The sequence below is a fragment of the Falco rusticolus genome, chromosome 9 (genome assembly GCF_015220075.1).
Source record: "Falco rusticolus isolate bFalRus1 chromosome 9, bFalRus1.pri, whole genome shotgun sequence".
In the NCBI taxonomy this organism is placed as follows: Eukaryota; Metazoa; Chordata; class Aves; order Falconiformes; family Falconidae; genus Falco; species Falco rusticolus.
The window spans coordinates 16,852,068-16,878,883 of record NC_051195.1 but is presented as its reverse complement, the minus strand read 5'-3'; the positions used below and the strand labels follow the sequence as shown (position 1 = coordinate 16,878,883).

Genomic DNA, 26,816 nt, shown 5'->3' with positions numbered 1-26,816 from the left:
TATGTGAACAAACTGGTTCTTGGCCTAAAAATAAGCAGTAAACAAACTGGTTTGTGCTGTCCATCAGAATTGAACAGAGTGGTGCGTATAGTTGTGCCATTTGTATAGATTTTTATTTTTTTATTATTAAAGATCTAACACATTTATTTTTAGAGCACTACTGGAAGGAAAGATTCTCTGTTGAACTTTAATTCATCCTTTGATCAGGAAGCCAGAGGCAGTTCCTTGAGAGCCTGATGCCACTCTGTTATGATTCGGTTAATTTAATGAAAGGTTTGAGGGAGACTCATTTCACACTCCTAATGAGCTTGTGTATTACATGGCGTTAACAACCCTCTTGTTTAAAAGGAAGAAAGAAATTTAGGGACATATAGATTTCAATTTAAATGTAATACTGTAGTATGTAGCAGATTGTAACTGGATTCATCTGAAAAGAGAAACTGGTCTGCCAACGTGAGGGATTTTATTTTAAGAACTTACCTTGGTTTTTATCCCAATTTATTCTTCTCCAAGGACTTATTCTTTTGTCTTTGTTCTGGTTGAGTATGAGAAAGTCCGCCATTAAATTTTTTTTTTTGCAAGAATTTTTAAGTACAGGTAGTAAGAAAAATTAGTCCTGCTCCCTGTAATTACATTCTTTGGCTTTTCACTGCCTAGTGTATGAAGTTACTTTTCTGGTATCTGTGAGTACTTGATTCCTAAGTTGTTCTGGGTGCTCGAAGACAGACTGGGTTGCAGTCTGTCTGAGGTATTCTGGCTTGGGTCCAGTGATAGTAGTATTGCATACTTTTTTTTTTTTCCCCTTTCCCCCACCCAACTCAAGGGAAGATCAAGGAGAACATGCCTATAAAATCTTTCTGGGTTTTGCTTCTTAAACTGAAAATGTATGCGTCTAACATGGGTCTTCATGACCTTTTTATTGTTGCAGAAGATTTTTTGTGGGTTTGTTGTAGAAGGATTGCTTACCTAAGATAAGGGAAGGCAGTGACTTCTTGTCTTGGCTAGTGGTACCTGAGAATAAAAGCGATACGTGATAATGCATTATGGAACTTAGCTTGGGAAATGGGTGGGAATGGGTATTGCATTCTGTTGTCAGTTGCACAGCCTGTGTCCTGCACATGAACACACTGGGCCTGTCCTTGTGGTAACAGCTTCTTGTGCTTCCCATCTTCTCTCGAAGTCTTAATAGACCAGGGCTCTTTCTGTCCATTTCTCCTACTTGGCCCATTACATAGATGCTTCTGATAGTCCTGTCCGTTTATCTTGCGGGGGGAAGCTTTCTTATAATTTCTGAGAGAGAGCTGGTCAGAGATTTTCTTAAAAAGAATTGCTTCCACAAAGGTTTATACAAAAATACAGTCAACCTTGAGGAGCTTTCAGGAAAGAACAGGTCCCCATGGGACAGCTGCCTGGGGTCCCTGTCGGTGGCTGAAGATAATTGTGCTTCAGGACTGGGGGCTCGGTGGCAGTTTTGCAACGTGGGTGGTATGTGAATACTGCCAGGGTTGAAAACTGCTTTGTCCTGATGCCGTTTTGGAAAGCCCCAGGAGCCTGTGTGCTAGCCAGAGCACTCAGAGCTCCAGGCTGCAAGGCTCCCTCCTGCAAAGCAAGGCGTTTTACAGTTCTGCAAGCGTTGGGGGTCTTCCAAGTTCCTGCCCACAGAGCTTGAAGTCTAGCAGTTCCCAGATGCCACCCAGGATCTCTGGTTCCGAGGCAGAAAACATTGTTTTGGACTAGCAAACCTGTACTTTGGCCTTTTCTACTCTAGAGTTGTAATCCAGTTACCGTCATGCTCCTTAGGCAAGTTGAGAGCGCGTTTTGTAGGCCATGAACTCAGGCACAGGCAGTCTGTCACTTGCAGAGTTTGCGCAAGTCGTTGCTGGCAAAATACAGATCTGAACCCAAGTACCAAGTCCAAAGTTAGTACCCTGACCTCTCTATCGTTCTTTATCCCTCTTTACAGAATGTGAGCTTTTCAAGAGTAGTGATAGATGAAATGACAGGTACTTCTGTCTATCTGCAGATAAAACCAGTGCCACTTTTTTTTAAAAGTCATTGAAATGAAAGCCTGGTTAAATAATGACAGGATTCAGTTTCAAAATGCACGTGTGCAAATTGCACATATTACCCAGTACTCTTCTTGCTCCTGGTGTTACTCAGTGTCAGATCTGCTGACTTTCATGTTGAAAATAGAACTGTACTGCTTAGCCTTGCAAAGCCACAAACTTGACAGAGAGCAAATTGATTCTGTTCTTCCTTATGCCGGATATTTTAGATCAAGTTCAGTTGAGTTACGTGTGAATAGAGCTGTTCTTCTGTAATCATATCTGTAACCCTCAGCGAAAATGAGTTTTCAAGAAGTAGGATTTCTTGGGTTTTTTTAAGGTTTGCTTTCGTTCATGAAATTGTTGCCATTTTTGCATACATCTTCACTTGAAGCAGTTCAAACCTTCTTTCTTGAGGTATTGTATTTCTTGGCTTGTTTTGTAAGAATGAGATTCTGAAGATGGTTTTGATGGAATATTTGGTGAACAGTACAGCTAATATAAGAGAAAATACAGTGTCCTGGGTATTCCTGGTAGCTCATCAGATAGTTAACTGTGCTTCTGCTTGTCTTAAGTTTAATTGTTACCTATCCTTCTTAAAGTTCAGTGCTGACAGGTGGGACAAATGGAAGTAATAATGAAGTATGTTAGGCAGGTAACGTATGTACTTTCAGAAATGTTGAACGCTGACTGTTCTGACTGGGTTCTGCCAATAAGGTCTGCCAGTACCTCATCTGAAACTCTGCTTATTTTTGCAGCTGGTATACCTCGCTCAGTGTTAAAAGATTGGCGCAAAGTAAAGAAGCTGAAGCAGACGGGAGAGTCCTTTTTGCAGGATGATTCTTGCTCTGAAATAGGACCAAATTTGCAAAAATGCAGAGAATGTAGGTTAATAAGAAGTAAGAAGGGAGAAGAACCAACTCACTCACCAGTGTTTTGTAGATTTTACTACTTTCGGCGGTAAGTACGGCTGTTTTCCTGATGATGTGGTGGTTTAACTTCTAAATACTGACAAAGGACTTGCGTGCTTGAAAGCTTGTCTGATTTTTCTGGCTCAGTCTGCCTGATAAAAGACACTGTCTAATTTAACAGTATTTACATTTGTATTTCTTCTTTTGTGGATTGACTTCATTGCATTTAAAGCTTTATAGCAGAGACATCAGAACAGCTGCCCAGTGTACCTTAGGCAAGCAGAAAATACAGCACATCACCATTACACAGGTGTCTGACATTTGAAGTGGGATTTTCAAAAGGCAAGCTTCAGTTGTTCTAGACAAGTTGTACAACCACAGAGTTGCATTTATTTGTAATTGTTCTTATGCCAGTATATGGTGGGAATGCTGCTCAAGGTTTTCTGGGAGTTTTCTGAGGACAGAGGAGTTGTGACATCCTTTTTCACAATTAATGGCCCTTGAAGGAAAACTCACAAGTCGGGAAGAAAATTCCCCAGGATGCAGCGTAGCATATGTGGTGCAGGGAGCACAGCTATTGAGACACAACAAAATGGCTTTAATTTGCGCGTGGGCTATGTTGTCAGTATATATCCAGCTAACTCTGGACAGGAAATGGTTTCCTAGGTTGGGTTTAACTTTTTGTAATGAAGCTTTAGTTGCAAGACGCGGTAGTCCTACAGGAATCATTTCAAGGTTGGACTCAGAATACCTTCTGCATAAGAATATTTGCTTCCTAGTGCGGCAGTGTCACAGTTCTGGGTTTTTACTTCTGCACAAAAGAGAGAACATAAGTGATAAAATTTTGCCAACATTTTAAAACACAGTTACAGAATTTAAAAATTTGAATGTTTTGAATACTTGGTGGTGAATTTTACAGCAGTTTAATTATTTTCACTGTGTTTAGATGGTAGGGCTTGAATTGTAAACGAAGTTTGCACTACTGTTGGAAGTCACAACTGCAAATTGTTTCTTCTTCATGAAATACATATCTGAATATCATTTTTGGTACTTAGTTCTGAATTAAGGACTGTTTTACTAGCATTGTAAAATTCCTTAACTATTATAATAATAGCGTATGTATAATGAATTATCCTGTACTGTGCAAGATGGAATAATTAATTTTATTGCTTAAAAAGAGGCCAAATATGGGTAGGGTTAGTAGAATGGTATTGGGTAGGATAACAGGAAAGCCTTTAGTTATTTTAAAGGTCAGAAAGCAGCAGGTACAAAAAGTTACCTTTTATTAGTGATATATTCTGCCTAGAAAGACTTAAAATATAGTGTTTTCTGAGTATGAGAGCAGTAGGATAGAAAGATCTATAAAATAGACGGAATGATTGCTGTCACGACACTCCAAAAATCAAAGGCAAGGAACAGGTGAAACTTTGGGGGGGGGGGGGGGGGGGGAGATAATTTTCCTGTCTGCAATTTTAAAGCAGTAATAAATATTACAGGGAGAACATGCTGAGTAAACTGAGTACAAAAAGTGCTTTAAAAGTTGGTTCTAGTTTTCATGCTTTCTTACTGTTTGTTTTAAAACTATGTTTGGCAGTAGGATTTATTTTTAAATTAGAAGATATGGCAGGATGCTGAAGCAGGTAAAGAAAACTTACTGGTACGACATAAGCAGTAAGGTAAATTAGCAAGTAAACTGTAAGTCACAGAGTATGTTCTATGCAGTTAAACTGTCTGTTTTCATTTTTAGGTTATCTTTTAGTAAGAACGGAGTGGTTAGAATAGATGGTTTCTCCTCTCCTGATCAATATGATGATGAAGCGCTGAGTTTATGGACACATGAAAACTATGATGATGATGAACTGGACTTAGAAACTTCTAAATACATTCTAGATATCATAGGTGATAAATTTTGTCAGTTAGTAACATCTGAGAAAACAGCCATGTCCTGGGTGAAAAAAGACGGTAAGGATGCTCTTAAGTGTTCTGCAGTTTACTGTAGTGTTTGCGTTTGTCGTGACCCATTGCTTCCTTTTGAGTAGCTCACTTCACCAGATTGTCACACTGGATTTTTCTAGGCTGTTTTGTAAGAGAGTATGTCGGGAAGGGGCAAGGACCTTCCTCAGCGGGCCAGCCCATTCCCCCTCCCTACACTGGTGGCTGTGCTGGGCCAGGTCCAGGCTGCTGTTGGGACTGGAGCAGCCTGGTTCCCAGCTTGGCCTCCAGCTTTCCAGCCAGAGCGGCCAGCTCCAGGCTAAGGCCTGCAGTGAGCCAGGTACTGATTCCTGCCAACAGACGTTGTGTTTCTGAGGTGTCTCCTTCCCAGAACAAAGGAGAATAGCATGATAGCATGTGCCACGTGAAGCATGTGCTAACAGCATCATCTCCCTACCAAAGCCACGGTTCGTCTTTCTGGCCCACAGCAGATGGGCACAGGCTGGAAACGCACTGGTGGCGTGGCTAATTCCAGGCAATAGGAGGAGGAGGTAGGGCAGAAAGCAGAAGTATGAGCCAGGTCTCTGGGACAGGCACCCCCCACCCCCCCTCCCACCCCCCCCGACTCTAACCATCCAGCTCACCGGTTTGGCTTCTCTTGAGATTAAACATGTCCCATTGGCAGTCAGATGAAAAAACCAGCTCTCTTCATTGCACGGGGTTAGAAGTACATGTTGAAGAAGCTCTTCTTCATACTTGCAGCCTACTCTTGTTGAGCAGGAATGTTCTTTCTATATTACTTTGGCCTGTGTTTTTTGGATACTTTAATTTCTTTATAGTGTATGAATAATAGCATTGATGGGGATGCTGTGTAATGCAACTAAGAGGGTAAATGCTGATGGCCTGTTTATGAAGGATCACTTTCCTCCCCCCACACCCACTTGCGTCTGAGGGGAAAATTACGAATGCTTCATCTATAAAGACTATTCATTCTGTGCTTTGCATTTAAATTTCAGTCCTTTTATTCTGCTTTTTTTGTATTTCAGCCAAAATTGCATGGAAGAGAGCAGTGAGAGGAGTCCGTGAGATGTGTGATGCATGTGAAGCCACATTATTTAACATTCATTGGGTCTGCCAAAAATGTGGATTTGTGGTCTGCCTAGATTGTTACAAGGCAAAGGAAAGAAAAAGTTCTAGAGGTCAGTTCTTTATGAGCTAGAGCATTGTATAGGCTGTTTATTCTCATTTGTTGCAGAGCTGCTGATCCACTAGTGTAACTGCCTTTCTGTAAAGTGTTAAATTACTGCTTGTGTGTTTTAGTTTCTCTTAGATCTTTTTTGCCTCCTTTTTTGTTGGTAAATGTAGAATCAGTCATTCAGAAAGCAACTGCTGTGGGGGCTATTTTAGGTCTTTGTCCGCTTTTCAGTCTTTTTTTGTGTGGATTGTCTTGGATTGCTGGTGCCTTGCCCCTCAAGGTTAAATCTTGTTCTTAGCTGTGAGACTGGCACTCCGTTACACCTCCCTGCTTTATGGTAACTCACTGCCAAGACTTGCCTTGATATGAGTGCTTTCTGGGGTCCTCCCTTCGGAAGTACATGGTTTGTCTTATTGACTTAACAGCCTGGTTTTTATTATAAAAAAAGAAGAGATGGAGAAAAACAATTTACGTGGTATTCAAAATGAGCATTAATGGGGGTTTCACAATCCAGCAGCCTACACACATACTTCGTTTAATTCCTGTGCTTTAATGGGAATGGCTAGTTTAGTCTATAGTGAAGTACAACAGGACTGACTTACAGGCCTGTGATTTCTGAGTGACCCAGCCTGGTTGCAGTTGAAAGAGAGAATGGCTTGGAAGATTGATCTGGTGATTCAGCCCTCGGCTGTGACATGGTGCTCAGGCTGCTTGTTGGAAAGGACTGCCTTCCCCTGGGTGGCAGGCATTGTGCCCTGGCACAGTCGTGCGGTCAAACACTGCGCCAGGAACTGATTCAAGTATAATGCTGTTTCAAAAAGCATTTCCATGTTTGTCATAGCAGCATAATGTCACAGATGTGAAATGTCGGTAAAATAAAAGTTTAACCGTTAGATGGCAGATGTTTGATAAATGGAGAGACCATCCCCTTTGTCCTTCGCTTGCGGTTAGAGGTCTCCTCCACTGTGGTTCTAGGATGTTCCCAGAGACTTCCATCAAATCCTGAAGTTTCTAGAGAACTAACGTTGGCGGTTTTTAATACTGAGAACAGTCATTAATGTTTCAGTGCTGGAGGCTGCTTCAGCGGCTCTCAACTGGCTTAAGCCTCTGTGTGTGCATGTGTCTGCATCCATCTGACGTGGCTTGGGATATACGCCGAACATTATTTACCCTAGTGGGAACACGCGGTCAGAGGCTTTTTATAGTGTGCGTGTTAACCAGCCAGGAAAGTTTTAGTAAAATACCTTCAAAGCTTACAAAAAGCAGTATACAGAAGCAGGCTTCTTTTCAGTCCCCTTAACAGGGAAGACTTTCTCTTTACCGTTCATCCCAACATAACGTGCAAAAGCAGTACGATAGCGTCCCTCTCCGCAGCTTTATTTCTAACGATGCTGTAGGATTCATGTGAACTGTATCTCTCCTTTGGCACTCGCATACAAAGCTCAGAACCACGTCTCTATATAATTACACCATTTTTCCTGGAACTGGTAGTTGTTTTTACAGTTGCCTGAATGTAACGGGGAAGAACTGGTTTCCCCCTGCTTCAGCAGGAATGCTAGAGGTTTAAATATTCCATACTTAGGTTATTTATCAGCGACTTCTATCAGTACTGCATGAATGAATGACTCTGCATCCATTGTTACCTTCAGACAGTTCGTGGCACCATCAGGTGGAGTGCCACGTTATGGCATTTCAGTGATAAAATACATGAAGTAGATACAGGCTATTTTGGTTTTTGATTTGATTTGTTTGCTACCCGTTACATATTTCAATGTTTTAGGAGTTACGAAAACTACACAATGGCTAACAAATCTAATATTTATCTGAAAGGAGCATTTGGTACGTGTGTATCTATTACAGTGTAAGAATGTAATGCTTTAGATGTGCTAAATGCTTTCTTTAGTGTACTCCTTAGCTTACGTTGCTGGAGCTGAGCAAGCTAGTAAAAAGAACTCTTTTTGTAAAAGTAAAGTCTCTTAAAACTGGCAGTCCATTAGATAGGATACAAGACCAGGGGTCGAGAGAGAAATTGCATTCCTGTTTCTGCCCCAAAATCACAGAGCAAATTGGGGACCAGTTGCTTGGCCAGGCATTTTTTGCTCTTGTTCTTCCTCTGTCTTGTCTTTACACTGCATATTTTTCGGGCAGGGACAGTCTTCCTGAAACATTATAGAAAGCCTGTTTCCTACCAGTTAGGCCCTCTTTGCTGCCACAGACAATTTTCAACCAATACATACAGACTTGTGGTTTCATGGTTGCTTTAATCTGACGTATGGTGCAACTTCCCTCTCTGTGCCACCAGTAACATCGGTGCAGCTGCGTGGTAGACCAAATCAGAGAGTTGATTCGGTTAAAAGTTCATGTTTAGCTTGTGTGGCCCTCTCTGGTTGAAGACAGCCACTTTGGAGCTGTTGGAGCGTGGATTGCATCAAATTAAATTAACCATACAATCACAGCCTAATTGTGTCTCTTTTCCATGTTAGAATTCATCAGGGGAGTCTCACTGCCTCAACTTAAAGGATTCCAGCTTACGCTGAATTGGCAAGTCACTAAACATAATAAAGGGAATATACCTCAAAACTTTGAGGTTGTTGGCAGGCGTCTGTGTTACAGATGCAGCTATTTCAGTATTGTTAGAACTCTTTATTCTTCTCTGTATTGTGAAAAGTAGCTGTTTTATGCCAATCTTTGTCACACAGGATACCAGGACAGAAGACTCACAGTGTGTTTAGAAAACCGTTTCTAACTAAAACAAATCTGAAAAATGTTAGTTAGCTCTGTCTCTATACCACTGTGAGTAAAGTAAAACAATTGGCAATGTTACTTTGCAGATAAGGAGCTGTATGCCTGGATGAAGTGTGTGAAGGGACAGCCTCATGATCACAAACACCTGATGCCGACACAGATTATTCCAGGCTCTGGTAAGACCACCTGTGAGCAAGCAGGATGTGTTTTTTCCCAGGTCTTTCTGTGAAGAGGGCCCAGAGTTGTTTCTTGAAACTTCGCATTTTCTATTTAAAAACCTGCAAATTGTGTCAAACCATTGCAGGAAGGCAAGTGATGCTGGGCATTTAACAGCAAGGGGCAGAGATGATGAAGGGAGAAAGTGCAGTGAGCTGACAGATGTCTGAAGTGCTTTTGGGGACAGGCAGTGAAGAAATTGAGGGTGTTTGGTGTAACTTTTTTGTACCTTTTCAGAGCAGAATAAAACAGCCAGAATGTACTTAATAAATCTGACCTTACCTGTTGAAAGAAAATCTTAAATAGTGCTGCTGAGGAGCATTATGTGGCAACAGATCTTTGGGGATTCGTTTTTTACTGTTTTCTGTCCCCTTCACCCACCCAAAAAAGAAAAAATTCATGTGTGGTTTTGATTGGACATCTGATTGAGCATCTTAAAGCAAAACACAGGGAAAGAGCTTGTGATAAATGAAAAACTTCAGCAGTAATCCTAAACCCAGCTAAATTCAAAATTTTTGTTACAACCAAGTAAATGTTATGAAGAAGCATGGTTAGTTAGTGTGGTAGTTGTTAGCACAACTTCACTTGTGATCTCTGGCAGCATTGATGCAGACCATAGAAAAACTCAGAGGAACCCTTAAACTTGTTAAGTAAATTCCCAAGTTATTTTAAGCTGGAAATACAGACGCAGTCATTATTTTATGGGCTGTTGCATGTTAGTTCACGTAGAAATGAAGGTTGGTTAGATTCCATAATAAATTCAAATTGTGACATTCCCCAGAACAGGTTCCAGACTGAAACTGGTTTTAATTTTAAATTGTGAAGTGAACCACTCATCTGGAAACAGCACAGTGAAGACTCCCTACGTAGCATTGATTTGGTTCTTCTGTGCGTACCCATTACCAAACAGCCTTAAATTACATGATCACGTAGTAATTTTTTTGTCAAGACATGGCTCGCTTCAGTCTGTAGTTTGACGGTTTCATTACGTGAAGCAGTGATGCACCCATTGAGCAATGAGTAAATAATGAATGACTGGTTTGCTTGGTTCGTGCCATGCAATGGGAATGCAGAGTGAAGGTTAGATTCTTCAGAAGAGTGGTGGGCACTTATTTAATTAAAGACCTTGTCTCTTCCTGCACAAGCTTTAAGGTAAATGGGACAGTCTTTTCTAGTATTTTTGAGTGTTAAATTTAGCGGTTTTAATAGTTTAAATTTTTAAAAGGTTTAGAGGTAGCATTTTAGCATTACAGTGCATGTATTGTAAAGAAGGTCACAAATCTTCTGATGGTTTTCTCTTTAATTGTCTTCTAGTTTTGACAGATCTTTTAGATGCTATGCATAATATTAGAGAAAAATTTGAAATTAAATCCCATTGTCAGTGTACCAGCAAGCAGAGCACGCAAGCTGGCAAGCTCCCTGCGATGAATGGTGTGTCTCAGGTAAGTCTAAAATACATCACAGTTTGTTCAGGTGTTCTGATTCTTGTGGATTTTTGTATTTGAATAGTAACAGTTGCATTTTAATTTACATACACGGTGGTGAAGTGCTAGCCTTGTTTTTGAAATACATTAAAGCAAAGTGACATACTAAAAATAAATTTGTTCTTTACAGGTTTTGCAGAATGTCCTTAACCACAGTAATAAAATTTCTCTGTGCATGCCTGAGTCTCAACAGCAGAATACTCCTCAAAAGTCCGAGACAAATGGTAATACAAGTCCAAGGAGTGATGTAAGCACAGACAGCAAGTTAACGCCGCCTGAATCCCAGTCACCGCTGCATTGGTTAGCTGATCTTGCAGAGCAGAAAGCCAGAGAAGAAAAGAAAGGTATATGTTTGAAATGGTTATACCATGTCCGTGACTTTGGGGGCACTAGTGATACGGAATTGAAGAGCCACTAGTGGAATGCGTGTGTAATAAAGCAGTATTTCCAGCTACAGCATCTCTTATTTGTGACAGGTACTCACTCAGCTGCATGTCTGAGATGCTGAGGAAGGCCTTTTCATTGTCACACAGTTTGACTGCATTTTGAAGGATCTAGTTCATCCTCTGGTGTGTTTTCAGGTGAATAAAGTGCTAGTGCTACAGTATATTACCACCACTATAAAATGCAGGATACTGGTGCTGTTCCTATGTCTGCATTGTAATACAACAGTATAAACTTCTAATGTAGATTATTTTTGTTTTAGAGAATAAAGAATGTCCTGGAAAACATTCAAAGGAGGAGAAAGACCAAGATAATTTGGAGTCCCAGAACTGTAAAAGCTCCCCTCCTGCATCGCAGAACAATGAGCAGGGCTCAACCTTACGAGATTTGTTAACTACAACAGCAGGCAAACTGCGTCTAGGTTCTACAGATGCGGGTATTGCTTTTGCTCCAGTTTACTCAACAGGAACAGCAGTAAGTGTTTACAAGACAACATGTTTTTTATGTCAGGATTTGATCACCTCTGTCGTTTGTTTTGGTACTTTTTAGTTAGAGCAGTCTGATAGCTGTGTTGCTTTAAATACTCGTTTATAGTTAAAACTTATATGCACACATATGCCTTAACATTTTTATTTTTTATTTATTTTATATATATATATATATATATATATAAAAAGAGTTATAATTGATAGCTACTATAAAGAAAATGTCCGTTAAGTTAAATAAAGCCTTAACCTGACAAAATAAAGGAAGCTTCCAATATATTGTATTTTGTAGTAACTCTGTATTTCTGACTTTTTCCGTGTGGGAATGTATGCAGTTTTCTGCAAAGGAAGTAGATAACTGCAGGCTTCTAATTGGTAATGAAATGTTGTCATTCTACTGCAAAAGGAATTGCATTAACTTTATTTGGGTGTGTGTTGTTTAAGCATACATTTGTTTGTTTTCTAATAGAGTGGCAAGAGCGGAAGGACTATGCCGAACATTCTTGATGACATAATTGCTTCAGTAGTAGAAAACAAGATTCCACCAAACAGAGCACCAAAGATAAATGTAAAATCTGAAATAAAAGATGAGCCAAAGGATGATAGAAAATGTATTCAGGATGACTGCAGTAAACGGTACAGTGATATTCAGTATTCATGGATCTGTGATAAGCATGTTTTGTGGCTCAGAGACCATAAAAACAGCAACAACTGGAAGCTCTTCAAAGACTGCTGGAAACAAGGAAGGGTAGGTATTGAGCCGTTCAGTCTATAAAGCGACCTCGGTGTGAGCTCTGGGGGAGGTGTGTTGAAGGACAGATTTGCCTAACTCCATGTTTGAAAACGTATTGTTAGCAGTGGGCAAAAGCTTGTCAGGTGTAGCCCACATACGAACCTTGTGTAGTTAAAACTTCACTTAACTGCTGAAAGTAAATAAGAAATTACGGAGATTCATATTCCAGAAAGATGCGCGTGTGACATCTCGGGTATGGCTGCTGTTGGAGGAAGTCTTAACAGCTCAGTAGGGCCGAGGTCTTTCAGTGTGCGTTTCAGATGCGTTTGTACTGCAGTATCAATGAAGGTGTTTGCTTGTGAAAGGATATATATTGATTTTTTTAAATTATCATTTTATTGTTTTACAGCCTGTTTTAGTGTCCGGTATGCATAAGAAAATGAACTTCAGTCTGTGGAAAGCCGAGTCAATTAGTTTAGATTTTGGAAACCAGCAAGCTGATATTTTGAATTGCAAAGACAGTATTATTTCAAACACCAACGTCAAGGAGTTCTGGGATGGTTTTGAAGATGTTTCAAGTACGTTACTTTAAATGTATTATTCCATTGATTCTGAACATGGTCAATGTTAGAAACTGCAGTTAAAAATATTCTTTATGGATCTTGAGGCTTTGAAGAAACTTCATTTTAAAAAGAAAGCTCTGGGTAATCTTTCCAGAGAATGTGATGGAAGCTTGCATTTTGTACGTTTGAAGAATTAAAGGTGCGCTACTGTACTTGTAATGTCTGACTAAGAAACCAGACAAATGTCATTGTTCCTCAACTGGTTGAGTTGTTTTGTATCATTCTTGAGTCTCAAAATGAATTATCTCCTGTTTCATGAATGAAATCTTTACAGACGGGTTAAGAGCTCGTTACCTATTTTAGTTGAGTAAATGAAAGTACACCTACAGTGTATTAGTTTTTAATAATTTCTGTGTTACCTGCAGAACGGCAGAAAATAAAAAATGGGGAAACAGCTCTACTAAAACTGAAAGATTGGCCTTCTGGGGAAGATTTCAAGGCTATGATGCCAGCCAGGTATTTGAGTTTAATATCTCCGTGTTGGTTTTTTTCTCTCTGTGTAGAGACACACATTCACTTGCATTCTCCTTCCTCTTCTCCTGCAGATATGAGGACTTACTAAAAAGTTTACCCTTGCCCGAATATTGTAGTCCAGAAGGAAAACTAAACTTGGCTTCTCACCTGCCAGGATTCTTTGTCCGTCCAGATTTGGGACCCAGGCTATGCAGTGCCTATGGTGAGTATGCCCTTGAAGTGTAGTAGTTACCTCTTCCCTTAAAAGTGAGGGATATCGCACGTTATAGTGCTTGATAGAAGGCTGACCTTGCTTGGAGAATTGTTCACTGAATTTAAGAGAAATACTTGACTGATTTGCACAGTGCATACACCTCAGGCGTAAGAGTTAATTTGCTTCTGCATTTCTTTCTGTGTTTTCTTGTGCTGTTACAGTCTTTTGAAGCATAGAAATGGTTAGCTGCTTTTACACAAAGGCAGATCCTATCTTTTAATAATGCTGTATGACAAAACGCTGTGAAATATTGTGTTCATAAGTCTGGTCATAAATCTCAGTGTATTTCTCGTTATTTGTATTGTATGCTGTACACTCAAAAACGTGTTCAGAAAAGGTTGTTTCCCTCGGACCTTTTCCAGCTGCTCCTTCTTTTGCAAACAAATTTGTTCAATTCTATTTTACAAATTGCTGTAATAGGACAAGAATTGAGTTGTAATTTGTGGCATGATGACTTTGATTTAGCAAGTTCTCCAGATGTCCTTCGAAATAAACTTATTAATGGTGTTGATAAAGGCATGGGTCCAAAGAACTGAACTATTAATGACAGTTTCATGTAATCTTGCTGCAAGGCTTAGTGTCTTTTTGACTTAAGCATGTATGTTTTCACCTGTTAGAACAAAAATTAATTTTTCTTTCTGCTTGGGGATTTCTTTTGATGAAGACATCAGCTTACAGCCAGTCATAAAAGTGACACATTCAATTTTACAGCCTTGTGTATTCATTGCAGTTACATTTTGGTCTGAACAACCTGAAAGGTGGAGAAGGAACGTGGTGGTTAGGAAATGTCTCTCATTATTCTGCTGAAATGTGCTTGGTTCTGACACAGCTGCTACCTAGGGACAGTTACCTGGGCTGAGAGATATCTCAAGAGCTCTATTAAAAAGTAACGTTTTCTGTTTAGCAAGGGAAACAACAGCATGTTTGTAGTTTCTGTATCTCAGTATTTTCCACATTAAAGCCTGTCTGTATGTAAAAAGCTTTTCTGTGATGTGTCATGTACCTTCAGAAATTCCTTCTCAGCTGTCGCACGTTTTATTTGAAGGTGAATATGCAATACAACAAATCTTAATTTTGTCTTGTAACATAGGTGTGGCTGCTACTAAAGACCATGATATAGGAACCACAAATCTCCATATTGAAGTTTCTGATGTCGTGAACATCCTTGTTTATGTTGGCATAGCAAAAGGAAATGGAGTACTTTCCAAATCAGGTAAGGAAAGCTCACTGTAAGAGGTGTAGATGTACTGAACGATCTGTCGCTTTTAAAATTGACACTGTTCTTCTGAAAGGGATGAATGATATCCATAAGTACTTGCTTAAACCTGGGAGATTCTTTGTTTCAAGAATTTGCACACACATTAATTCTGCATAAAATACACTGCAGTTCATGAATTATGAAATGGTATTTCAAACTCTCTTCACTTTTTTTGCCATTAGCTCTAATTGATGTACTGTTTCTGTGGCAGGGCTAATGAAAGTGCAGGATGAAGGATTTTCTCTGGAAGCTGTGGTAGTCCTAACAATTATGTCAGGATGATGTATTTGCCAAACCTTCTGTTTACTCTGCTCCCTCTGGATGCACTGCGTTTGGTCTATTGAATTTGGACTGTAATGTAATTTTTCAGGACTGGAGAGCTTAAATTGGTACATGTTAGTCATCTTGTATGAGGTTTATTACTTATGTGAAACAGTCTTTGAATCCCTGAAATAGTTTTGTTTCTTCACCCTTATTCTTTTGTCCCCATGCTCCGTAATCAACAAATGTAGATTTTGGGTGTGACCAACAGAGCTGCAGTAAAGTTCACTGTCTTCTATTTGCTTCGTTTTCACTTATGCACTGAGTTAATAGCAGCAAAACTTACATTGGGAGAGTTCTAATTGCAGAACAGCGTGCAAAACACTACTTTTGCTGACTGCAGGAAAACACCTTTTTTAGTAGTTTAATTTTTTGATGCCAGCCCTGCTTGTTTATTTCAGGTAGGAAAATATTTTACCAAATTCAAGAAATACAAAAAAGTTTAAAAATTAAACATTGCTTTTAAGCTGTTTATGACGTTCATGTTCTAGTAACTAATTACAAATACCAAACAAAAAGATCATCTGGGGGCTTCTCTTGTATTCACCAAACACTGATCTGCTCAGTCCTCACACAAGAAGTTGAGAAGGGTGTTGGGTTTAAGTTTTTCTCACTTTTAAAATTTTTTTTTTGTTGAATCTTAGGAGTTTTGAAGAAGTTGGAAGAGGAAGATTTGGATGACCTTTTAAGGAAGCGGTTGAAAGATTCAAGTGAATTACCTGGTGCTTTATGGCACATTTATGCTGGCAAAGATGCTGACAAAATAAGGGAGTTTCTGCAAAAGGTTAGATTTATAATACATATTTTAAAAATATAATACAAGTAACTGGTGGTAAATCAAAGGGAGCTGGCAAAACCCACAAATCCTGCCCCTGTGCTTAGGGAAGGTAAGGAAAGGAAGCAAAATTATTTCCTTTATAGTGCATAAATCATAATTTACCTGCTACATCATCAACAAATCAAGTAAGTAACATGATAACATACTCACTTGTAAGAGTTACAGGTAGCCTGCAAACTCTGAAAGCTCAGAAGGCCATGGTGATCTATTCTTGTCCTTCTCTTCATACAAAGGATAATTTGTAGGGTAATCTTTTTCTGTCACTGATCCATTCTTGCATTATCAGATGCTGAAATTTTTGTGAATTGTCCCATGCGAAACACCCTGACCTTGCAAGCCAGCAGCCACTGATCTTCATAAGGACTCTTGCGTTGCTTCACTTAGCTCAAAGAACATGCTTTGGCTCCTGGTGAAGATGAAAGCAGTGGGGGATAGTGCACCCAAGGCCAGCAGACTTACTCAGTGCTAGCTATGGTGTAGATGTTCCTTCAGCTGCATGTGAGCCATATCAGAATCTTTCAGGTTGTTACTTAGAGCATAGGATGAGTATCCATCAGTGGTATTAGATTTAGAGATACCATCTTGGAAGCAGTTTTCTGTGCCCTGTCCTTAGCATGTTTTCATGTTCTAGAAGGTGGTCTTGACAGATGACAGAAATACCAAATAGCACTTGAGGGAAAGTAGGCTTCACTGTCTTCACTACGGAAGGAAAATCAGATGAGTTTTAACTAGCTGAACCAAAGGGGTCCATAAACAGGCTGGAGGCCAGGGTCTCTACTGTGAGCAGGAGGAGCCTAAGAAATTTAGTAGTAAAGATTCTCATGGACAATAAGGCAGTGTTCCAGTCCCAGGGCAGCTGTCCTCTGGTGACTGAAACGTTTGCTCTTTGGCAACCTGAACTGCGGAGGGAGTAAAATAAATACAGCTAATTCCAGGAGAGATGAATTACACAGTGAGACTTCTCCGTTCAGTCAAAAAGTCGACGCTCACAGAGTGGGTGGTGGCTCTTCAGTTCAGAAAAATTGTGAACAGAATCATGAATGCGAGGGAATAGGTGAACAGTGAGTATTACTCGGCATTTCTTCTTTCAAAGCAATTAAGGGATATTGTGAAGGTCTTTGAGCAGCAGGTTTAAAACAGAAGCACTTAAGATGCTAGGTAATAAAGTTTGTCATTTACTGCCACAGCTTGCCGTGATATCCAGAGTGAACTGCTTACCACCTTGTATTTTTCATGTGGTGGTATTTTTGAAATAGTGAATTGGAGATTAATTGTTAACTAGACCTTGGGACTGCTTTGCTGCTGAGAAAAGATAAAATCTTAGTACATTTTTAGTACAGAAAAAAGGTGGTGGTAAACAAGAACAGTTTCAAGCTCTGCATCACCTAATTAAGTATATTTAATATCAGTATGGATAAACATCATTGTTTTTAATGAGATAATTGTCTCCTGAGTCATGACAGATGGATTGGATATGTGTTTTTTATCTTTAGTCACTATGATTGATTAGCAACTGATAAAGGGTGATACTTGTTCCCTGTGGTTAACTTGGTGAGAAATGGTTATTGCAGTAAGTTTGTTGCTGTCAGAAAGCACTTTTTTTATCTCCGTCATTTCTTTCTGAATTCCTTGATGGGATGGTAGGAAAATAAGTTACCACAGAGTGGTTGAGATTGGAAGGGGACCTCTTGAGGTCCTTTTGTCAACCCCTCTGCTCAGGTAGAGTCGCCTAGAGCAGGTTGCCCAGGACCGTATGACCCTTAGTTTTATCTGCTGCTTTTTTCCTGAGCTGAGGCTATGGTGTCATGTGTCTGTGTCAGAACTGAAGGTCGGAAGCTTGAGGAATTGGCAGCAAAGCTTTACATTTTGGAGTGGGAGTTGGAGTGCAGATGTCTTCAGTTCAGTGGGACTTCCTAGTTCCTTTGAGGTTCTTTTGAATCCCTAACTAAAATTCTCATTTGGGTATGGAGAGAGAACACCGTAGTTTTGCTTTGTAAGTTAGGTATACTTACAACTTGGCAGCAGAAGGTTCAACTCCGTTTGAAAGTGACATGGGATCTTTTCTGTACTTACAGATAGCAAAAGAGCAAGGCTTAGAAGTTCTACCAGAGCATGATCCAATACGTGATCAGAGTTGGTATGTGAATAAAAAACTTCGCCAAAGACTTCTTGAAGAATATGGAGTAAAAACCTGTACGGTTATTCAGTTTCTTGGTGATGCTATTATTCTACCAGCCGGAGCACTTCATCAGGTAATGTACATCTGTTTACAAACACACAGGATTAAGTAACGAATACAACAAAATAACTACTTCTTTCCCCAAAACATAACTACATCTGTATTCAAATTAGATTTTATTTTCTTCATAATAGCTATTAGTATATAGGAATGTATGACAAGGTACATCTGCTTGTATAGATGACTAGCCAGTACTAACACATACAGCAGCTTGAATGATTGAAATAATACTGTTCCGTTTTTCCTTTAAAATAAAAAATGAGCAGACTATTATGAACCACTTTTTTCCACTCGTTTCATTAGCAAATTTTGAAATAAACTGGTTTTAGTTATGGCAGAGTCAGGTTAGTATTTTTTTTTCTTCTAAACCAAATGTTAACCTGTCCCAGGAGAGACAGGGAGAGTAACCCAAGGAGATGAAGCCACCTGGATGTCAGGTGTCATTGTTTTTGTCTTCAGCAGTAGGAGAACTTCAGAGACAAGTTTGGGTTAACAAGATGTTTCTGTAACAGGATTTGGAAGTCGTTTTCCCACTCCACGTTAAGTTTCTTTTTACAGAAGGTACATCAATCACTAGGAGTCGTCATTGTCCCTTCAGCAGTTTTCCTTACTGTCAGAAACAGTGATACCACCTTTGCAGCAGCTGGGCTGATTTAATTCTTACTTAAGTCAGAAAAAGTACTGCCAGTAGGGCAGTTCTGGAGAGACAGCGTGAATTTGTGTGGCCAGCCTTAGTCCTCTCCTAGCTCATAGGCTTTGTTACTTTTTTTTGGTGGTGGGTTTTTTGTCTGGGGTTTTTTTCTCGCAGTCTCCAGGCTGCTTGTCCTTGGTGAAAAGAGGAAGAAAGCACAATTTTTTCGAGACGGATTTTTGGGCAGTTCTAGATTCATTGTATTTCTTCACTCCGTGGACCTTTTCCCATTTCAACAGGAAATGGAGCCTGCTGCGTTGCCAGCTGTCAAGCACCACTAATTAGATATCTGACTATCAAGGAATGAGGAGCATCCCCACCCTGCAGTAGCAGGTGTAAACCATCTTGCTGTTAAATATTTATCATTGACCTCCACCCAGGTTCAGGCAAGGCCAGGCCTTTCTGAAGTAGGTGCTGTTTGGTTTCTGATCTGCAGATCAGCTTCCAACTGCCACCTCATCTGGGCAGAGAGGAAGCAATGGCTTACCATGTCACTGTGACCAGGGCAGTAGGGTGTTCTCGGGGGGGGGGGGGGGGGGGGGAAGAAGAAAAAAAAAGAAAAAAAAAGATGTCTGGTTTGTTGTGGTGACAGGTGTTACGTCCCTAATCTGTCTGCTAGCTATGTCAGTTGCTGGGGCATTGAAACCAACAGGTACCTTACCCAGACTAGACTCCTTTATCGTTCCAGTAAGTCTGTAGATGGGTTTCACGTGGTCATATGCTAACCTTGGATAATCTGGGTGGATTTGTTTTCTGGCAAAAGAAAGAAAAAAGCCTCAAACCCAGGTGACCAAATCTTGGGTCGTTGTAGGTTGCCTTTCCCTGTCTCCAGGGCTTGGTGCTGCTTCACAAAGGTGAAGGAGTGTCTTGGCATTGATGTTATTCTTGGCTCCTGTTGGGCTAAAGCAGTTACAACTCCCAGAGTCATGTATTGCATCCTCCAGTAACCTTAGCTGATCTCTTGAAACAAGGGAGATATCCCAGATAGAAGAGTGAAAAAGGAACCCACAGAAAATAACAAACATACTGGGAAATTTGTTATATATAGCATGTGGCAATATATAAAGGCATACAGGTTATAAAACATGAAGTAGTGGGACTGTTCCAGGCTTCCCTGCAGTTCATAGGTTTAAAGACCAAAAATAAGACCACTCTCATCTTTATCTCCTTGGCTTTAAACTCCAGATTGCTTTTGAAGTGGTAATGTTCTAGCTTCTGGCACCAAGGAGTTAATAACGTGGTGTTTTTAAACCTTAGTGGGTGAAGCTGAGAACCTTTTCATCTTCAGTAAGAAGTTCCTGTGAATCTGCCATGTAGGAGGAAATGAAAGCATCTTGTTCTTTCATGTACGTGTACGGTATTCTCTGTAATAGAGGTGCATAAATACTGACCTTAGGGATCAGCACCAACACTTCATACATACAAAGCACATTTAAACATTTAAAAGTGAGTCTGAACAAGAATACGTAAATAGGTTAAGTTTACATGTTAAGTGTTTCGGATTTACGTGCACATCATGAATCTTCAGTAATTAAAACTGGATGAGAGTTGATACTTAGTTTGGTGGTAAATTATCATTTCTGGTTTTATGTGCTCATGGTATTGTCGTGGGGCAGAGGAAATCAGGGTGAGGGGCGGAGTTAGGGAGCCCAGCTGCCTGTGGTCACTGCATAGTATGGCTTAGACACTTCCATTCCGGAGCCAGTCAGGATTATGGTCACACTGCTGCTTCTGATGTGTTGGTCTAGAATTCTGCTGCTCTTAACATGGAGGTGGTTGTGTGTACTGTATATTCTTCTCCCCTACCCCAGCTTCTGTGGATTCATGTCTAGCTTTTAAAGGGACTTGTGCTTACTATTTTATGGTAGCATAGAACATTCCTTTTGCTTCCCAGGTTTCCCCCTCCTCCCTGCGTACCTGCAGACAGCAGTCACGCTTCCCTTGTGGTCATTTATTTCAGTAGGCAAAGTCGTACTGTTCCAGTGGTGGGGTGGGAGGGAGAGCCTCTCCAGTGAGCTGTGACGGTCGGAGTAGCCTTGCCAGTACCTCTGGTGGAAGGAATTGCTCTCTTGGGGGGAGACCAGAAATAGATACAGCGTTGGCCTGGTCTCCTCTGCAGATGGTTCTCTGAATGTACCGTGAGTGATGCACTGCAGGATTGTATCTCCTTTCTTTTTGGCTGTACAAGTAGGGGAGCTCAGAAGTGTCCCCCGCGTTGCTAACATCTGGGCCATGTTCTCTGGCACTTGGAACAGCAAGCCCTCGGCTCTCCTTGGAAACTCCCCCAGCTGAAAAAGGGGTGGTTTGCTGTTCCTTTGAATGGTTCCCTCTTCCTGCTGCTCTGGATCATCTGGTATCACAGCCATCCTCTAGGGATGCCGTCCCCGGTTTTAATTTGGTGACTCCAAATTTGTAAAATATTTTAGCGATAATTTAAAAGCCAGAAGTGCTTGAGTCAGTGATTGAAATGTGTTGTTCAGGCTACGTGCAAAACTTGTTCATAGTAGAACAGGTTATTATGGTGTTGGTTTTTATAGTGGTATTATCTTGATTTAGCAGCCGGATTATATATTGTAAAGCAACATGCTGGAGGTAATGCGACATCCTGGTGATGTTAGGATAAGGATGTAGGATAAAGGCCTGGGAGTTACGTATGCAGAGCTGCTGGGCTGAGCGCTGGCCCTGGAGCTAAGCCGTGGAGGAAATGGCTGATCCTCAGCATCAGGACAGAAGGGAGACAGCTGTGCGGTGAGGAGCTGCAGCTGGGAGGGTGGATGGCCCTTGCCTCCCTGCCCACTCGCCTTTCCCGTCCTGGCCCAAGTCTGAGGCTTTTCCAGTGTTCCACCCACCTCCCAGGCCCTGCTGGAAAACCTCTGCTCTGCGGGGCCTCGGGGGCAAAGCTGTTCTCTTGCTTCAGCTGGAACCGGGACGGTCCTGGCAGTGCTGTGGTCCTCGCCCCACCAACCTCCGGGGAATCCTTGCTGAACACGCTTACTTGCCTGTGTCAGTGTATCAGCTGGTGTTACAAATGCTATGAACAGAGCTGCGGGGGGCTGTCAGCAGGCCTTCCGTGGTGAGCACGGGGCCAGCCAGGTGAATCTGTCCTCCCCCACGGACTCGCACACTGATAAGACAGGCCTGGGAAGGGAAGGAGGTTTAAGGCACGGCAGGGGGACAGATCTGCAGGCAACAAATGCTGCCTGTTCTGCAGTGGAGGGAGAGGAGTTAGAACCTTGTCTCGGTGGGGAGAAAGTGGAAGAGTGGTGTGAGATTTGCATGGGGGTGGAAAGGAAAACAAGGGCAGGTAGAGACTTGAAGCAGGTGAGATGCCTGCGGGGGAAGAGAGCGGAGCTGGAGCCGGCTGCACGGTGCAGAGACGTTTCAGACGAAGCTCTAGGAAATTCCCCAAGCACTGGTGGGAGCTTGGTAGTGGCACTTCTGCAGCTGCTGTTCCCTTGCTCCTGGCTTCCTGCCATTTGCAAATTTTGTGGCATCTACAAACCCTTGTTGTCTCTGGAATTATTTTTGTTTTGATCAATTTGCAGGAGGGAACAGCACAGCTTTGTCCTTGATGGTTACGAGGCTGCAGAAACCCCGTGTATGATACTAGTGTTGAGATAGCGGTTACCCTCTGGAATTTCACCCGTAAGGCTGTAAAATTGGACTCGGGCAGTGTTTTTGAAGAAAATTTAATTTTCAAATGAAGTGCAGTGTTCAAAGCAAAGGTTTTCTAAATGTCAGGTATCACAGTGGAAGTATTGCGGTATGCTTTACAAACCTCTAGATTTTGCTAGGCTCAAGCCTAAAATATGCAGGTCTTCATCAGTGCTGAGCAGGGTGGGACTGTTTGTGAGGATGGCAAAGGCGCTCCCTCCCCACCCACCCGCAGCTTGGAAGTTTGCAGAATTGACATTGCACAACTTTATGAGCAGTTGTTGGAATTTTGGGAAATGTGGTGTTTCACATGCTGAAGAAACAGTGTAATTCGTAAGGATTTCGGGGTGAAACCTGATGCTGTGTGTTTCTGAAGCGGACAGACAGGAGCTGGTAGTCAGGTCACAACCAGGAAGCGTTTTTTCCTTACCCCTGTCCTGTAGGTATGACCTGGGTCGCAGGAGATGGTGTCCATTTCTCACAGTAGTTACCTTTTATCAGTAAGAAGTGTTCAAGAGAAAAAAGAAAGTGCTTCCCTACCCCGGGTGCCGACCCTGCCCCTTTGTTCTTCTTTTTCTTTTTTTTCCTTTTTTTTTTTTTCCCCAATATTTCCACTGGCAATTATTTTGCAGCAAATGTGGCAAGCTGTGCCTGGCAGAACACAAGCTTCCCGCGTGTCTGCGTGGCCCGAGGTGCTGGGGGGTCCCGCAGGGCAGGGCTGCTGCAGAGTCGGTCTGTGGCTGCGGCACAGGCGCCGTGCTTGGGAGGTGGCCGTGCAGCCGATGTGCGCAGGGTGCCTGTGCAGCTGGTGCAGGCGCTGCATTCATGTCGGAGCCCCTGCAGGCAGAAGTGCCGGAGCGCAGGCAGATGCGCATTGTTCAAAGTGTACCTTTTGCCAGAAGCTCATTTAGATAAGTCGAATACTCTTAATTGCTCTCTACATAAAATGTATGAAGACACCCTCTAGTCTGATAAGCCCATGGTTTGAAAGATCTCAATGCCCACTCTTTTCTCAGGTGTCTCTGCCAAAGAGTAACCCCACAATACTAATTACCACTCTTCTTCTTGGTGTTTTGGATAGGTGCAAAATTTTCACAGCTGCGTTCAAGTAACCGAAGACTTTGTGTCTCCAGAACATCTTGTACAGTCATTTCACTTAACGCAGGAGCTGAGGCTGTCAAAGGAAGAAATCAATTACGATGATAAACTGCAGGTAGGAAATGAATTCTGCTCTGGAAGCTGTTGAGAAGGCAGGCATGCCGAGGCTCATTGAAATGCGGAGCACTGCGTGGAGCTACTTCCTCGCTGCTGTTCACACAGAATAACAATGAGCAGCAGCATGAATGCCAGGGGTGTAAATGACTCTCCCTTGAGTTGCTGGTTTTATTTAGTTCATGTTATGTTTCAAAATACGTAAAAAGGTGTTTCCTTTTGCACTGGTTTGATGCAGCCTTCGTTTGTGGGGGGGGTTTTACCACCCACTAGGCTTAGGGCTCAGTCCTAAACGCAGTTACTTTGCAGAGTTCCTTAGTCGTAGGCCTCACTAAAATCTGTCTGATGTTCTTGCAGGTTAAAAATATCTTGTATCATGCCGTTAAAGAAATGGTGAGAGCTTTGAAGATTCATGAAGGTGAAATGGAAGATACAGATGAGAACTAAGCACGCTCTGCTTTTTTGTGTTAACATCAAACGGAGGTTATTTTTTCTAATACATGAACAGTATGCACACTAATGTAAGCTTCACAAACCATCAGTGCCAAGAAAACGTAGTCATCGTATTTACTTGTTAATGACACTGCAGCGGTAGAGCTTCATATCACAGCCACTGTGATTACATGTTAGACTTGCAAACAATTAAGCAGCATTCTGCTGTCCTGTATTATAATGTACATGAAGTTTGTGAAATGTCAAAGATTTAAGATGATGTATTTATTTTTGGAAGAAAAACACAAAATTCTATGCTATATTGTTGATCAAATGTAAATGTGACTTGTACAGTTTGCTAAAATAATTCAGATATTTTTCACTACATTGAGACAGGTTACTGTGAGAGTAGGACACAAACACCAGCTATTGCCTGCATTTGGGATCTTGCTGAGTCCGCACAGCAGTCATGTCATAATCTGAAAATTACTGCCAAATAATTGTAAACTTTGTAAAATATAAAGTATATAAAGTAGATATTAAATACAGACACTTCAGTATTTTATTGAAGCTATTCAGTGTACAATTAAACATTTTCAAAAGGTGTAATTTATTTAAAAATTGTCTCATTTTGGTAAAATTTATGTGAACTTTTAAAGCTAAATATTAAACTTAATATGCTATGTAAATATATACATATATACATTCAATGATGTATTTTTTTAAAACATTGGCTTGCTTTAATTTGTTAAAAGTGGAAGTGTTACACATGCTTTGTACATTGAAGTTGAAAGGGGTTTTACATTTTCCATTAAAATGACTTTATCAAATGTTGTCTCGTCGTGTTTGTTTTTCGGTGTCCGTGGCCCGTGTGTGAGTGTTGGCAGTACTGGCACATGCATCTCTGATTGTAACGCTTGAGATGTTCTGCCGGGTTCCTGTGCACCGCTCTGCCCCCTCCGGGCTTGAGACAAAACTGCCAGGGGAAGTGCTGGAGCACAGCTCTGACGGCTGAGCCAGAAAGAGCCTCTCCTTAAGAATAAAACAATTTAAGCACTGCATATGTTCTGTCTTCAATAATACAACACTTACTGTGGGTGAGGGGGGAAGGAGTTGTTACAGAACAATTTTTTTTATACCGTCTTGGCCTTTTACAGTTCAAGCAATACCACAAAATAATGGATGATTAAAGAAAAAAGATTCATATCTCTTTTATTTAATAATGATAAATGGTAGACCACTGAGCAGAGCTCTTGGAGTTAGTGTGAAACGTTAAGGTGTACGTGGATTTAAATTAGTGAAATTATTGAAGAGTTTAGATTTGATACCAAACATTAGGCGCAGCCATCGACTAGCTCGTGACGTGTCCCAACTGGGACGTAACTCGCCTGGTTACTGCTCCCGGTCTGACAAGGTCTGACCAGGTTTTGGGTCACCGAGAAAAAAACCAAAGCAAAACCAAACACCACAACAAAAAACTCACATAAGTTACCTTAAGAAATAGTGACATGTGAAAGCAATTTCTGGTTCCAAAAGTAATGTTCTTTAGTTGGTTTTAAAATTTTGAATTTATTTGAAGGTGCAAAGAAATACTTTGGGGTTAATGTCGCTGTGCTTGGCAGTAGGTTCTCAGCTTCGGACCCGGTTCCGTGCAGCACTTTCCTTCGCAGTGCCAGCGGCACAGATCTGGAGCGTTGGCCAAAGATGCAAAACCTGCTGTTGTAAGTTTGCTTAATGACAAGTGGACTTCAGTCACACGTACTTTTTTTCTTAAGCTCAAGATACGTAAAAAAGAGAATTTTTATCAAGTTGTAAGTATTTTTCCCTCTGAATCGGGTTTTGATGAGGTACTTTTTACATTTGAGAAATTTCTTGAGGCTGCTGAAATTTGCATTCCTGCTGCAGATGGCCATATCTCCCCTCCACCCCCCTGGTGTTTTTTCTACACAAAGAGCAGTTGTTCTGGCCTGAGCAGTGTCTGTTGTCCCAGCTCGCTCCTTGTGCTGGGATGTCTTTGCAGCTGAGTTGAAGGCAACGGGTTGGTTTCCCCTGGGTTGCTCTTGGAAAGTGTCACGTTGCTACGTTGGTCCTGGCCAAAGCCTCCGGCTTCCTGCTCTACCTCTTCCCACAGGCGTTCCGGTGCTTTACTGCCAGCGACTGCAGAGCAGGCAGCGCCCGGTGCCTCGAGGTCTGAGCTTTGGTACCATCCTCTGAGCCCCCACGGGGCGCTGGCTGCTGCCCCAGTCACCCCACAGCACCTACAGACGTGGGGTGGGATCCCTGTGCCTGCCAGCGGGGTCGGAGTTTTGCCTCCTTGCGTGGGCACCGAGTGAACCGCTGAGCAGAGCCTGTTGCGAAGTGTGAATGTTAAAGTTCTTCCTTGATGAGCCCTTTCCTGCCACCTTTGCTGATGAATCCTTAGGTGTATGACAAAAGTTGATAACCCGTGAAAACGTGTGGGTGAAGCGGCAGGAATCCTCCCAAAGGCGGCCTGAGAGATGGACGGGATTTTAAGACGAGTCTCATTTTGGAAAGGCAAAACTGACGGGCTCAAGCTGCGGCGTTACATGGTGCTGCACAACTTGCTGGGGTAAGTAGATCTGTGTTGCTTTTGTAGCAAAGATAAATGGA

General features: G+C 41.5%; 1 protein-coding gene across 1 annotated transcript in view; it reads left to right on the top strand.

Annotated features, from left to right (window-relative positions):
* LOC119153478 (probable JmjC domain-containing histone demethylation protein 2C) overlaps positions 1–25,015 on the top strand; it is a 34,599-nt gene extending 9,584 nt beyond the window's left edge. The window contains 16 exon segments of the mRNA XM_037400047.1: positions 2,804–3,005; positions 4,704–4,918; positions 5,935–6,087; positions 8,915–9,004; positions 10,359–10,486; positions 10,659–10,872; positions 11,235–11,446; positions 11,927–12,205; positions 12,600–12,768; positions 13,179–13,269; positions 13,359–13,489; positions 14,631–14,753; positions 15,764–15,903; positions 18,033–18,209; positions 23,623–23,754; positions 24,111–25,015. Of these exon segments, the coding sequence (XP_037255944.1) occupies positions 2,804–3,005; positions 4,704–4,918; positions 5,935–6,087; positions 8,915–9,004; positions 10,359–10,486; positions 10,659–10,872; positions 11,235–11,446; positions 11,927–12,205; positions 12,600–12,768; positions 13,179–13,269; positions 13,359–13,489; positions 14,631–14,753; positions 15,764–15,903; positions 18,033–18,209; positions 23,623–23,754; positions 24,111–24,200 (2,546 nt within the window). The 3' untranslated portion in view covers positions 24,201–25,015.
* The last annotated feature ends 1,801 nt before the right edge of the window (positions 25,016–26,816 follow it).